At 37.6% G+C, this 14,506-nt stretch overlaps 2 protein-coding genes across 2 annotated transcripts in view; both read left to right on the top strand.

Annotated features, from left to right (window-relative positions):
- Positions 1-2,419, top strand: part of LOC136250803 (BAI1-associated protein 3-like) — a 53,986-nt gene extending 51,567 nt beyond the window's left edge. The window contains exons 32-36 of the mRNA XM_066043102.1: positions 479-562; positions 612-690; positions 789-899; positions 1,010-1,130; positions 1,933-2,419. Coding sequence (XP_065899174.1) covers positions 479-562; positions 612-690; positions 789-899; positions 1,010-1,130; positions 1,933-2,290 — 753 coding nt within the window. The 3' untranslated portion in view covers positions 2,291-2,419. The remainder of the gene's footprint in view (positions 1-478; positions 563-611; positions 691-788; positions 900-1,009; positions 1,131-1,932) is intronic.
- Positions 2,420-3,763: 1,344 nt separating this feature from the next.
- Positions 3,764-14,506, top strand: part of LOC136250802 (uncharacterized) — a 34,823-nt gene continuing 24,080 nt past the window's right edge. Inside the window, exons 1-2 of the mRNA XM_066043101.1 lie at positions 3,764-4,068; positions 13,044-13,140. Coding sequence (XP_065899173.1) covers positions 3,821-4,068; positions 13,044-13,140 — 345 coding nt within the window. The 5' untranslated portion in view covers positions 3,764-3,820. The remainder of the gene's footprint in view (positions 4,069-13,043; positions 13,141-14,506) is intronic.

Here is a 14,506-nt window from a genome sequence, read left to right as displayed (position 1 = left end):
AATTTCAATGTCAAAATTTTTCGATGCAACATTATTGTTATTTTAGTAACAATGAAAATTTATTACAGCAAATTTAAAACACAGTGTAGATAGAAGCGAATGGCAATGCAAAGGTTGTGTCCGTTTGAAAAAAGATAGCCATTACATCCACACCTGCTAGTTACTAGAACACTATAGCAGCTCTGCTGGATTGCAAAGTCAATAGCTACCGCCTTGCCTGTAAGCCCACTGCTCAAGCTGAAGATACAAAGCTCCTCACAAGTGAACGTTCCCTGTGTTGAAGTGTGATGGATTTTAACCATAACTACATCATGCCCTAACCAACATTCTTCATGGGTGGTGGTATAAATTTGTCATTTTGATTTTCGTTGTACGGGCAATGGCAAAAAAGTTTTGATGTCACTAATTTATGCCGATATGCTCCATGTTATATAATGAAAATATGATGCCTGCATATATGCATAGTTTCTATATTTAGAAAATATATAAGATACTGGATTTTCAAGCTGCAACTGATGATGAGTTAATAGATCGTCATCTGATGTGTCTGGCTGAATGGAGTGTAAGGGTAATAGTATATAGTGTGATCAGTGATGTAGTGTTCTGTACAGAGAAGTGGTGACAAGAACAATGGTCTATTATCCTTCAGTGTTGGGTACATTCAAAATAAAGGAACACTGGAAATTACTGGTAGGCAATGTTGTACATCAGCAGTCTATATTTTACTTAGTGGGGTGTCAATTACTATGTTATTTTATAACTATGTTTGTTATCATCTATACATGCAGTGATCCAGGGAAAAAACTTGCCAGTATTGCATTCAGATGGTATGCAAATATTTTTATCATCTGTGCGTACAGTGGCCGAGGGAAAAGACCTGCCAGCACCAGATCCAGATGGTATGCATATAATAATTCTTACATGATATAGATGCATGGCTTATATATGTTTGTTTGGTGTATATCAGCCTTTAACGTGTACAGCTATGCATGTATTATGTATTCTATAGGATTTAGTGATCCCTATGTGTGTGTTGCTTTGATGCCTGAAAGAAGATTCAAAACAAAACCAGTCAAGACAGACTACAAGGGTAAAGATCTGAATCCTACATACTACAAAGAATTTAACATGTATGTTAATTTATATGTTGGCATGAGCTCCTTATAATTATGTGTCATTGAATTCACTGAATTTCTATCACTCTGACACTTGAAACATTCACACAATACCTGTCATGTAACTGCACTGTTATCCTCCATTGTTTGATATAACTTAGCCTACAACAGATCAATAATGATACGTATATGGCTTGTACTATTACAGAATTCACATCATGCACTACTCAGTGCCACCAATCTGATTGATCAGATTTCAGCCAGCATGCCACTTTTTATAAAGATCGAGATACTCTAATAGAGCAGTCAGATATTCTAATAGAACAGTAAGGCGAGCATACCCCAGACCCCTCCTAGGTGTATCGTACTCGTACAATGTACCCACTATGCAATAGCTGCTTAATGTCAACTGACTACTTTAGACTTATTGTGCAGCCCTGCTACTCATGCAGTTTGTAGTGTCATGTTTGCCAAAAGGAAGCCGTGACTAATGACCTGCAAACATCACCAAGTTTAGGATGCAATTTTAAACTCTGATTTTATGTACCACATATAATATAAATTATTCAAAGTCAGAAGATCCTCTGAAAGCAATTTTTGTTGTTGTTGGATAGCTATGTATAGTTGTATAGTTGCTTAGATCAAAGTATGCCATTCTGTGAAAAATTACTATGAAAAACATACCCATATGATTTAAATAAATTGACCATGCTAGTCCTTGAATGTGTACTGCCACGAAATGTGACTGGTGCATGCACATGGAATGGGTTTCTGAAATGTGTTGGCATTTGAATCATCAACAGTATTTTCTGTGTAGGAAAATTAAAGAAGATCTTCTTGATATGTCTGGATCTGTTCTCACACTGACTGTTTACAATCACAAATATATCAAAAGAGATGTATTTGTAGGAATGGTGGTGATTGATGGTACAGAAATCCCTCGGCTTTCTGGTGGCTCCTCCAACATTGATGATCCTAATGCTCCACAAAGAAAGACCTATGAACTCCCTCTAGTTGTAGACACTTTGACTCCTGAATTAGAAGAGCTATTAATACGAAGGCACCAATATGTGAATGACTTCACCTTGTGGCACAGCCGAGAATCCAGTGTTGCTGAAAACATTAAATCAACTATAACTGGTGGATTAGCTAGAGCTTTTATAGTAAAGCATTAAAGATAAAATAGACTTTTAAGAATGAATTGATAACTGTTAATAAAAAGACTGTACACTTATGCACACATAGAGTTTGTTTTATTGGTAATGTGATGTGTTACTAGAGACAAGGAAATTACCATGAAGTGTTGCTGGATAATATTATGTTGTTGGTTAATTGTATTATGCATGGGTTTCAAACAGAGCTACAAAACTGATAGATTTGTCACTATAATTTTATAAATAAGATTGAGATACTCTAATAACGCAGTCACATACTCCAATAGTGATCTTTTCTACTGTAGCAGGAATCCTATGGGATTTAGTGCATAGGATCGTTTTTACTAGGATGCTTTCAAAGTACACACAAAATTACCCCTAAGATTATTACTAGGCTTGTGTACTGTAGAATTTCATCCCTTTTCCTGCTAGCAGAGCAAACACTGTTTTACCCTCTCTTCTTGCCCTCCTGTGCCCCTCCCCCCAACAGGGTCTCATAGATCCACTTATGATATTATGGACAGGCCACTGAATCTTGCATAACCTCTTAAGTTGAAGAAAGCAATGTCAAATGTAGTGTAGTTACCACATAAAAAAGTTGCAAAAAAAAAAAAACTGGTGACCTGCGCTACTGGGATTTTTCCTTATGAAAATGTAATGAGAATACCCATGAAATTGAACATTTCCCATGAAAATCCAATGAAATAAAGCCATGAAAAAATCATTTCATATAATTCATGCCTTTTTCATAACATCATTTCATTGGTGAGGTTCAATTTCATGGGTAGGTATCCCATGAAATTTGAGGGTATTTCAAATTCAAACATCCTGACCACCTGGTAGACTCCTGTAAGCGTTCGAGCGTAAATCGGATGGCTGCAGGTTCGAGGCTACCTAGGTCCAGTCATGGATTTTTTCTCCTTTCTCCAACTTTTCAAACACATCTTAAGTAGCTAAAGTCTTTGAGCAGGCTGTAGGACCAGGTGTCCTACAGACCTTCAGCACTTGTGCTGTAAAGCATTAATAAATAAAAATTTAAAAAAAAAATTTTTTTTCAGTCTTTTCATGGTGTTTCCATATGGTGAATTCTTCGGTAGTGCTGGTCAACTTTGGGGAATTGATCATGAGGATTACAAGTATAAACACACGTGCATACTGAAAACTACACCAGGGAATTGGTAGGACCAGAAATATATAATTAACTTTTGCACGGCCTTAGGTGTGACTGCTGTGTACAGTCTGTTCTACAAAATAATTAGCTACTGTGCAGCCGGAAATAAAATATTGTTGTGCACAGGTGTGTATGTTCAGGTTGGTACAAACTCATCTAAGGTAGGCGGGAGTAAATTACAAAGGGGGGGTTCCAGAGTCTGATTGTAGAAGGGAAAAAGGAAAAATTAAATGTAATAAGAGTCAATCAGTGTTAAGCTGTTTATGCTAATCCTGGCTTGCCGCATCCGGCAATTTTGTTAATTATTTTTAGGTGTTAGCTAATTGGCCAAGCCACGCCTTAGTGATAATTTCGTGGAAAGTGACCAGGGGAAAGTGACGATGGAGTTCTTATCTGCTACGAGAAAGAAGGCAGAACAGCTAGCCGAGAAAGGCATTGCTGGTGTCTCTGACGCCATTTACGCTACTGGAAATGTTGTGGGGAAAGGAGGATCTATGGTGACGAGTTTTTTGACCACTTCAGCTGGTGCAGTTGGCGAATTTGGTGGTGATATCTACGACCAGTGTTGTAATCTCGTGGGGGCCGCCACCAGTACGAAGAAAGTTCAAGAAGCACTGGACGCCAATCAGTGAGTAAAACAATTAAAAGCATTACATAGATTAAGCTTGGTGCATGGATCCCTGAAACAATCAGTAATGTCATTCACCCCTTCAAACATTTATAGCATGGCGGAACAACGCAATAATTGTGCGCTTTTTCATACTAGCCAAGGGGGTGACACCGGGGGTCCTTCACATACAAAATCCATCTACGAAATATGGAAATTTGCCAACCCAAATTTCTAATTTCTGGATAATTTTCCACCAAATTTCCGAATTTCTGTCTTGGGTGCTACGAAGTTGTAGCTTGAGTTGTAGTATATTCTGTGCCTTAGGCTACTGTATTATGGTTTCAGCATGGGTTCAAGCATAGATAGTATATTCTACGGATCAAGCCGAGCCGTCAAGCCGAGCCAAACGGTTCACTAGTGGTCTGGTAAGCCGTCGTGACTCTGTCACGGTTGGGGTGAGGTAGGAATTTGAATAGAACACTCACCAGTAATCCACGGACACACCAAAACGACTTACACTGTGGCCATCGAATCAGTTCGAAAGTATACAACAAATTTACGAAGCAGATTACGTTACGGACAAATGTTAGTGCGTATAATCTAGATGGCGCTATACGTCTTTTATTGATAGTGACCCATCTTCCTTGCATCTGGCTTCATGTATATTCACATATAAATCCATGCAATATAACTTACACTGATGAAATAATCAAAATTCAATGCCAAACATTATAAAAATTTTAATCGTATGGATTTATGTATTTAAAATTTCAGTTAATATTTCTGACTTCCCAACAAAAATTTCTACATTTCTAATAAAAATTGCCAAATTTCCACGATCATCGACGACATTTCTGGAAGTGAAGGACCCCTCGGGTGACACACAGGCACTCACTGTAGGTGGATCTGCGACCGTGGTCAAAGTCTAAGTCAAAGGTCAAGACCGCCAAAATTGTGCCAAGTAAACGGTCAAGGGTAACAATTTCCAACCCGCAATCGAAAAGTACTGAAATATCGTTGCTAAGTCACTGGTCAAAGATCGGAAAAGGCTCTTAGTCACAGGTCAAAGCAAAATTTCGGCCGGTGAAGACTTTGATCGTGGTCGCAGATCTACCTACAGTGAGTGCCTGTGTGTCACCTCCTTGCTAGCTAAGGCCATACCTATTTGAAAAGTTGTTGCTCGGATTTATTTTACAGCAAAATGGGTCGGTCAGTAGGCAAAAAAAAAGAGTTGATGTCCTACTTCTAAAAACCAGGCACCATGCAGCTAGCTAACTCATCTGGAATTGACTACAGACAGTATATGCTACTATGAATTAACCAGCTATGTATTACTACTTTACAATAGGGTAGTTTTGGGTTGTGCAATAATATTATTAGCTAATTAATTCTCGTATTTTGTAATTCATGAAGTTTTTGTAATTCGTTCAATTACGTTGCTATGCACTGCTAAGGAAGTGTTTGTAAACAAACCGCTTTTACCAACATATTACGCACAGAAAGTATCTTCTAAACTGTTTTATAGTGTGACTAATGTGTTTTTTCCCACAAATTCTCTCGACAAAGTCTCAAAGCTGCTCTTCATTTTCGTTCACATACGTAAGGGATACACCCCCTTCAACTTGAAGCAATAGGCTATTCCTGGTGGTGTACAAGGCCTGCACCGTTGTTTTTTAGTTGTTAAACGCCTGAAAACCTCAAGGGGAAGGTAGTCTGAGGAAAGTTGCCACACCCATATTTCAGTCCGCCAAAAAGAAACCACCTCAGAGCAAAGTTCACCTGTGCAGAAGTTTAATACAACTTCATTTCGCTTTTACTTCTTATGTAAAAGCTGCTTTTACCATTATTAAATTTTAATGATTTTGCTCATGTGGGTGCGTACAGACAAACATAGGTAGATAGGTACACACATACACTTTTACGAAAACAATTTCAGTAAACCAGGTGTGCACCCACAGCCAGCCTTTGGCCAGCTGTGGGTGCACGCCTGGCTTTAAAAAGAAAAAAAAAACAGCTAGCTATTCTATATGTACATGCTTATGATTTCTGGTTACAAGCCATATAATAGATTGGTAAGTCGCATTAAAGTTGTATGCAGATCTATCAAATCTCTTCTAACAAAAAATGGATAAACATAGCTAGTAGTTCAATGAGCATTGCACTGATGCTATTATAGATTTTCTTCGCCAGGGGGTGAAGAACACACTGGTTTTACGTTTACAAATAGCTAGCATTGTATTTGAAATCAAAATTGTACCAACTGACTGTTTTATTAGAGTATCTTGATCTTTTGCAGCATTTTAAAAGGTATCACGTGATCTAATTTTTTCTTTTCTTGATTAAAATCTGTGCAAAATTGGGTCAGTTGGGTCCGAGCGACAACGTTTCAAATAGGTATGGCTTAAAGCATGAAAATTTCCATAGAGTAACTCACCTAATATCGGACCGGCTCCAAAAGTGGACATGATTACTCGAGCTACAACAGGAATTTTTGAACAACTGATATGTCTTTAGCTAGTTCAAGGCTGTGGGACTTTGCACACCAAGTCTCAGCTTTCTCGGCTCCTTTGTCTGGCTGGTGACAGCGAGGGGTCAGCAACCAACCAATTAGCACCAAAAATCGCCTGTGAAATTTCAGATATTAGCAAAGATTTCAAGATTTTTGAAAGTTGTTGCAGAAATTCCCAAGGATTTTTGGAAAGGGTTGAGAAAACCGCACGTAATTTCCGGAAATATCCTATAGATTCCAGAAAATCTGCAATAAAAGATTTCAGATTTGAAAATTTCTGAGTATTTTAGTAAGGATTTTCAGAATCGACCTACAAGATTTTAAGCTTGTTGCTAGGCCCTCAGGTGACAGCAGTCCTGCAAAGTCATTTTCGATTAATACATATAGTCTGGAAAAAAAAAGGTCGATTCATGGACACCACAGTTTACAAATCACACTTACGTCCAATCAACAGTTTTGTATCTTCACTTTGTAGAGCAACTCATCTACTTTCTAAATATCCCCAATTTATTTAATCAAATCCCTTAAATCACGAAGTACAAATTAAATAAAATGAGACGTCACTGGAGTAATAATCGCACCATAAATGGAAACTTTATTAACTATACGAGATAAGTTTACGGGAAATGTGTACTGTATACTTTTACTAACACCATATACTTATGTACACTTAAATTCATGGTGCGATTATTACTCCAGTGACATCTCATTTTATTTGATCATGATTTAAAAGATTTGATTAAATAAACTGGGGATATTTAGAAAGTAGATGAGTTGTTTTACAAAGTGAAGATATAAAACCGTTGATTGGATGTAAGTGTGATTTGTGAACTGTGGGTGACCATGAAACGATCTTTTTTTCCAGATTATACATATTAATCGGAAATGACTTTGCAGGGCTGCTGCCACCAGACAAAGAAGCCGAGAAAGCTGATAATTGGTGTGCAAAATCCCACAGCATTGAACTATCTAAAGACATATAAGTTGTTCAAAAATTCCTGTTGTAGCTTGAGTAATCATATCCAATTTTGGAGCCTGTCCGATATTTGGTGAATTAAGTAGTACTCCCCATGAAATAAATTTTTTGATATAGTCCCATTGCAGATTTGATCTTTTGGTGACTTTTATGGCCAATTTTTGCCCAGTGATTTCATCATTTGTGACCCTATTTTGGAAAACTATACATTTGGGCACATGCAAATTTGTGGGAATTCTCAATTGAAAATTTCACAGATTTTTTTAAAATTACATATTCTGATAAAGCAACTATTAAGCCTTCTTGCTGTGAAATTTCACGCCCATAGCTTCTTTTATCTAGAAGATATATTGAATTATATCAGACCATGTAGTAGTTTCACAATACGTGAGACAACAATTAACTTACAAATTGGGTGATTTGCTCATTCCCAAAACCAAACATTTTCTTGTCTTTAGACAATAATACAAGTGATTTAATTGAGAAAAGGCACAAAGAACACATGATTAAACTCTCAAGGATCTCTTTTCATTAATTTTAGATTGTAAGAATGGTGATCTTTGTCAACAAAGTGATTTGTTATCAATTTGTCACTTCTGATCACTATAAGTTCTATAAACTGATAATGAAAAGTTAGTTTGTACAGTAAATTGGCCATATCTTTGGAATGCTTCAACGTATCATCACAAAATTTTCACACAGGTTAGATAACCACTCAGTACTTCATTGTAGCTATAAAAAAGAAAATTGGCCAATGTGCCCAAATGTATGGTTTCCAAAATAGGGTCACGTTTTTGTTTTTATCTTCCTGAGGCATTAATTAACTCACTAAAACATTGTACCAAATATAAAGATCTTTTTGAATGAAACAACTTAGATTTTATTTGAAGTTAATAGATGATTTTATTCCAAAGTTATGATCATTTATGTAACACTTTCACATCTCAGATCAAAGGAGCTGTCCAGGCTACATTTTGTATGTAGCCCAGCTAGCCAGGCTACATCTGAATGTAGACTGGGCTACAAGGAGCATTCAGGCTTTCGCCTGAACTGTATGCCCTCATGCTCATGTTACAACTATTACATATTACCCATGCATTTTGAGATAATTTACCTCCCCATGGGTAATTTACACCCAAGGGCAGGTAAACTCAGAAAATTTCGGAGGAGATAAAAGCAATCATGACTTCAAAACGGAATTACCTATTAACTTCAAAGTTGTTTCGTTCAACAAGACCTTTACTTTCGTGCCATGTTTTAGCATGCCAATTAATGCCTCAGGGAGATACGACAGAAACGATCAAATTTCTGGGCAAACTGGACATAAATGTCACCAATGGTCAAGTCTGTGATGGCACTATATCAAAAAGTACATATCATGAGGAATACTATTTATGTGGAAAGTTTCATGCGTGCACGATTTGGCTAATTTTGGGGCTATGCCGCTATACTATTATTGTTAATAATAGTGTAAATAGTAAATAAATTTTGTGACCAGATTTTGGAAAATCAGTCTTAATGTCACATTTTACAACTGGGATATTTATAATCAAAATAAGGCATTATAAAAATCTGCTCAACTTTATAGTGATTAGATCAGTAGTCAGTACCCTGAATTACAAGAAATTCTGTGAAATATTTTACTAGGATAATTTTCAACTGTTTCCTAATTTTTACCAAGGCAGCTGCCTTGATTGCCTCAGTGTTAGCTACACCACTGAGCTGAGGGGCAAGTTGAGGTAAATCAGTAACAATTTTCCATCCACAGTAACTCTGCAGGTGCCATATTAGTGGTATAGTTAATAGCTGAGTAATGCCGTGTGAGGATCTGAAGATAACCCTCTCACTGCTATCAATCCATTGCTTTGTGAGTATCTCAGAATGATGGAAGCTATATTGTGAGGAAAACTGTTTAAATGTAGCTAAACTGTGGTCTTTAGTCAGTTACCAGAGAGATGCCATGTCTGAATCTGAGTATGGCAGCTGAGATGGTGGTACACAGCTGGATGACTTCTAGGTTTCATGAGTAATAATAGTCTATTTTATCAGGAAGTGCTGCAGTTTAAACAGGTCTGCAGCTGTTTTGTTTTATGGCTTTTAAGTCTACACATGAAAATCCCTCTAGAGTTTTTTTTCTGGACTACTACCATGCCAAGCCACCGATTTGTTGGCCCAATAGTTTTGCTTTAACTCCTGTAGCCTTCGTCTGTTTGAGCTCTTATTCAGTCTTACGTCTAAGGGGAATTGGTATCTGGCAGGCTGAAAACAAAAGGCATCTTGTTTGATTTTTATTTCATATTCGGCTTTCATTGTTTACAGCCCTTGAAATGGGTCTGTGAATTGGGAAGGAATACTGTTGGTGTTATTGCCAACCTTTGTAAGGATGCAATGGCTGGAAAACCCATGGCTTGGTGTTTTTACAATGTACATTACAGGTATTGTGTTGTGTTTGTACCTTAGCTGTGCTGCAATGCAGCTCAACTCACTGTCTTCTTGGTCCACAGAGTATCTTTGTTGACTTGTGAAGTCTGGGCTGACTGTTGGTATCATATACCTCCTGACAGTGACTGTATCAACCTTAAACACTACTTCATTGCTATTCACCATTGCTCAGATATACCAGGCTGTTGGGAGTTGTCGTTTATGGTATCAAGGGATGTCGGTGTTGTCCTCAGGATCAGGTGTGTCTTCGGATACTGTTTTGGAGAAGTACATCTTGTCAAAATGTCCACGTTGATTGAAGTCACATCTCTAGCCTGGCAGTGGTCTCTGTTATGACTTTTACCACATCTGGAGCACAGTGACACTTTGATCTTGAGTGTACCTGTAGGTTTCAGTTTGACATATTCTAGTGTACATATGCATTCTTCTTTCTTTAAGAAGGATTATTGCTCTTTAAGTGCCTCTCTTTGGTGAATGAGTTTCTTGGCCTTGTGTAGGGTTACTGATTCATCCGTTTGGAGTAGTTCTGACAAACTAGTATTGTGGATGCCAACTACTAGCTGGTCTCATATTATATCTCCTTTGGCATGCCATACTTGCAGTGCTCTACCAGGTTGTAGAGATTAGTGATGTATTGTTCAATGAATTCACCCTCAGTTTGCACCCTGACATTGAAACGCACTTGCTCAAATATCACATTTTTATGTGCTTTCAAACTTTCCTGGCACTTCTGTGGATTTCTTGCAATTGTCGGCAGAAATATTTATGGAAGTAAGGACATCATCAGCATCATCCCCCAAGCAGTAAATGAATGTACTAACTTGTCTTTCTTCATCTTCTGTGCACAATCCAGATGCTACTAAAAGCTGTTCTAAACATCGACACCACTTGGGCCGTTTACTTGATCATCTGCGTAATAGTGGTAATTTAAAAAGTTGTCAGACTGACTAGTATGCTTTCCTATTAGTAGGTAGGAATTTGTTGTGGTGAAATTCCCATAGAACTAGGGCAGTGAATGAGGGATGGACAATTGTACAATTATCGTGACAATCGTGATCATTTTGTTGACAATAATCGACATCGTATAATTTTTGTTAATTCGAAATCGGCAATTATCGTCTAATAATCGCAATAATTGAGGATTTTTTAATCATTCATCTTAAATAATTTGTCATTTAGTTGAATATTTTAGTGTTTTTGTTACAGTGGTTAAGTGGACAATAATTGTGATAATCATGATATTGACTCATGACAATAATCATATGACAGAAATGTCAATACCGCCCATCCCTACAGTGAATGCAGCATTTGTAATGGGCTGTTGATGTGTGGTCACACTGCAGGCAAGTACACACAACTGAATGACAGACAAACATTTACAAACACCCGGTTGTCTTACTTCCTCCTTACAGCCCATATTTACAAATCCGTGATACTAACAAAATTTGTATGAGTTAAGTTATAGTTATATCGCATTACGAGGGTGATATCATTGTTATTACACAAGGCGGAGCCGAGGACGAGTGTAATAACAATGATATCATCTGAGTATACGGGATATAACTATTTTATATCCCAGTACGTGCGTGGGAGTGCGCAGAAGTTTACGGATAGTAAATTAAGTTCCGGTTTAAGTTCCTGTCACTGTGCTGAAGATTTCGTCCGAATTGTGTGGAGATTCTACTTCGTAGCTACAAGAGAGACCTTGCATACTGCCTACAAACTGTAGCGAAGGGCGGTGTCACGAAGCAGCAATTCCAGGTACGATTCGCCGTCGTCAGAAGTTGGTATGGTGGTGTCACATGGTGTGCAAGAGAAAAATAAAGACCAACAAGTGGCTACCGTAGTCCGAGATAGAAGCTAGAGGAAGTTAGTTCTTCACCATAGTGACCGTTGGGAGCGATTGCTGGAGCAAAAATCGTCGCAGACTACTGTATAGCTGGTAATTTTCAAAAGGTGTTTATTTTTGGATATTTCGAAGAGGCCCTTCTCTTCGAAAATAAATTCCCACGTCCAGTTGTTTTTTGAAAATAAATTCCCACAAGTGATTGAAAAAAAAATTACATGTTTACAAGTGAAAGCAACCGTCCAACTTTCGGCGATTCGTTTGTGTATTCCTCGAGTTTTAGCTCAGTATTGCTGACGATAATGGGTAAACTGTATCATTACTGTTCCAATAACCAGAAAACAGGTGATCCAGAATGGAAATTGATGCCATCTGCTCTAGAATCTATGGTAGGATAGCTAGCTATGATCGAGTGTGATCGTGCCAGTGAATTCACTCCACCCGAGACTCCCTCAGTCTTCTCTCCAGTGCACAGGAATGGGGATTATTCCATCAGTAAGTCAGTTTTTGGCAAACATTCACTCATCTTCATAATTTGTGACACGAATTTTTGTTTATTTGAAATCCACCCGGACTTCGAAATATGCACTCTTCAAAATTATGAAATTCAGATTTTGCTTCTTGTGCGAAAATTTCTGTTTCGAAAATAACCCGCTATACAGTATTCTTGACATTTGTTGAACTATCGTATTGGTAACTTGTAGTGTTACTGTGTAAAGGATTAACAGTTTTCTTGTAAGATTTAGCTGGTTTAAGTGCTGTATTGGTGTGTTTTGTATCAATATTTCCTTATTTGGCTCTTTGTTCTATTGGTAAACAATACCATTCGCGGTTATTATGATGTCACGAACGAGACTGAGTGGCTCCGCAACAGGGTGATAAGTTAGTTATCACTGGGTGATAACTAATATATCGTACAGTAGCAGCGCCGCTCTGTCTAGCTGTATGGTAGTTATAACCCAGCGCGGTGCTTTGATACTCCCACGCACTGGGATTTAATATGATTTATATACTCCTCCTACATGTGTAAATGTATTTTGTAGTGTGTGTGTGTGTGTTTGTTATTAGTGCTATTAAAGATCATATTATTTCTTTGAAGCATGCTTAATTTCACCTATTTTGTTTTATCAAAAAAATTAAAAAGTGTGCTTGTGTAAACTAGGCATGTTTGCTGAGATGGTCATATTTTCCATTTCAAATGGTTGTTGTGTTTCTATTAGGAATGTTGCAGACATTATGGATACTGAAGAACAAGAAGATCAGAAAATCAGGATGAGTGCTCGTAATGATCTGAATAGAGTATCTGGTACAGGAAAGGTATGTACTGTATGTACTACGTCATAAACATATTGCATGCTTTCACATGCACACACCTGCACACTGTGCATACACATTATACATCCATATCCTAACTTACGTACATACTAATATCCTGCAGGGACTAATATCCTGCAGGGTTTGTCTAGATTAAAGTACTAGACTAGGATTATCGGTACTCTTGCACTAGAAAGATTTTGCAAATTTTGAAATACACATGTTATACTGTGGTATACATCATGCTACGTTTACCATACGTGTATGGTGTAACATCTTCAAAAGCCTCAACTACAATAGTAAACAATTCCAACAACAAGTGCCTAAATTGACCTACCATCATGTACCTGGAAATGTCTCCTTGAACACTTCAAAAATGACAAGTGGTGTACATTTGTCTGAGTCCTGAATGCTGACTCCATTGTATAAATCTGCTGATTTCCATTGCTAACTGGTACACTATAAATATACTATCTCTGATTGTTACATCTACTGAGGTGTAGTATGTATTCTATACCAAAGCAACCAAGCTGTGAAAAAAGGGCGTGGCCCTCCAAAAAGGCCAGGGTAAAAAAGTTTAGCAAAACTGGTTAATTTCCGTTCAGGAACTATTGAACTACAGAATCATGAAAATGGCATTTTCTTGGTTCCTGTAAAGCACACACTAGTCTGTTGCATGCTCCACACTAGCTTTACTTGGCTGCATGTCACATCATTGTTATTATTTGTTGTTGTATTGTGCAGACCTCAAGAAGAGTGTGGCACAAAAGAAACAATAGAGGGTTTGCATGCGAAAAGTATTGTGGCGCGAATTATAAAAATGCTTAACAACTGTTGCTAGTCTGACATTTGTGAGGTTTACTTTTCAATGGTACACAATGGGGCGAATACACTTACTTGGTCACCACGCTTTACCAAATAAGAAAATCTCTGTCAAAAAGCTAGGATAAGGTTAGAAACAAACATTAAATACTAGCACTAGTTGGACAATTGTAATATCAATTTTTTGTCAACTAGTCGTGAACATTAACGCTTTGTACAATTTTGACGACGGCTATCCTAGTTTACACAAGTGACTAACCTAGCGAACGTGTTCCATTCTACACTGAACCATTGAGAATGGCTGTAGCCTTCACTCACGTACCTCACAAATGTCTGACAAGTAACGGTTATTAAGCACTTTACGAAAATACATCATAACACATGCAATCCCTCTATAATACAATTACAATCATACATAATTACTAATTAATTAGTTAAAGAACAGTCTCTAGACCAGCTAGGTTGTGCTTGAATTGTTCAATCTCAGTCAAGTTGATCACATTTTGGGGTAAGGAATTCCAAATTTTAATAGCGGACGGAAAAAAAG

This window comes from Dysidea avara, chromosome 3 (assembly GCF_963678975.1).
Source record: "Dysidea avara chromosome 3, odDysAvar1.4, whole genome shotgun sequence".
Taxonomy (NCBI): domain Eukaryota; kingdom Metazoa; phylum Porifera; class Demospongiae; order Dictyoceratida; family Dysideidae; genus Dysidea; species Dysidea avara.
The sequence above is the reverse complement of the archived record's forward strand: the minus strand, read 5'-3'. Positions and strand labels throughout refer to the sequence as shown.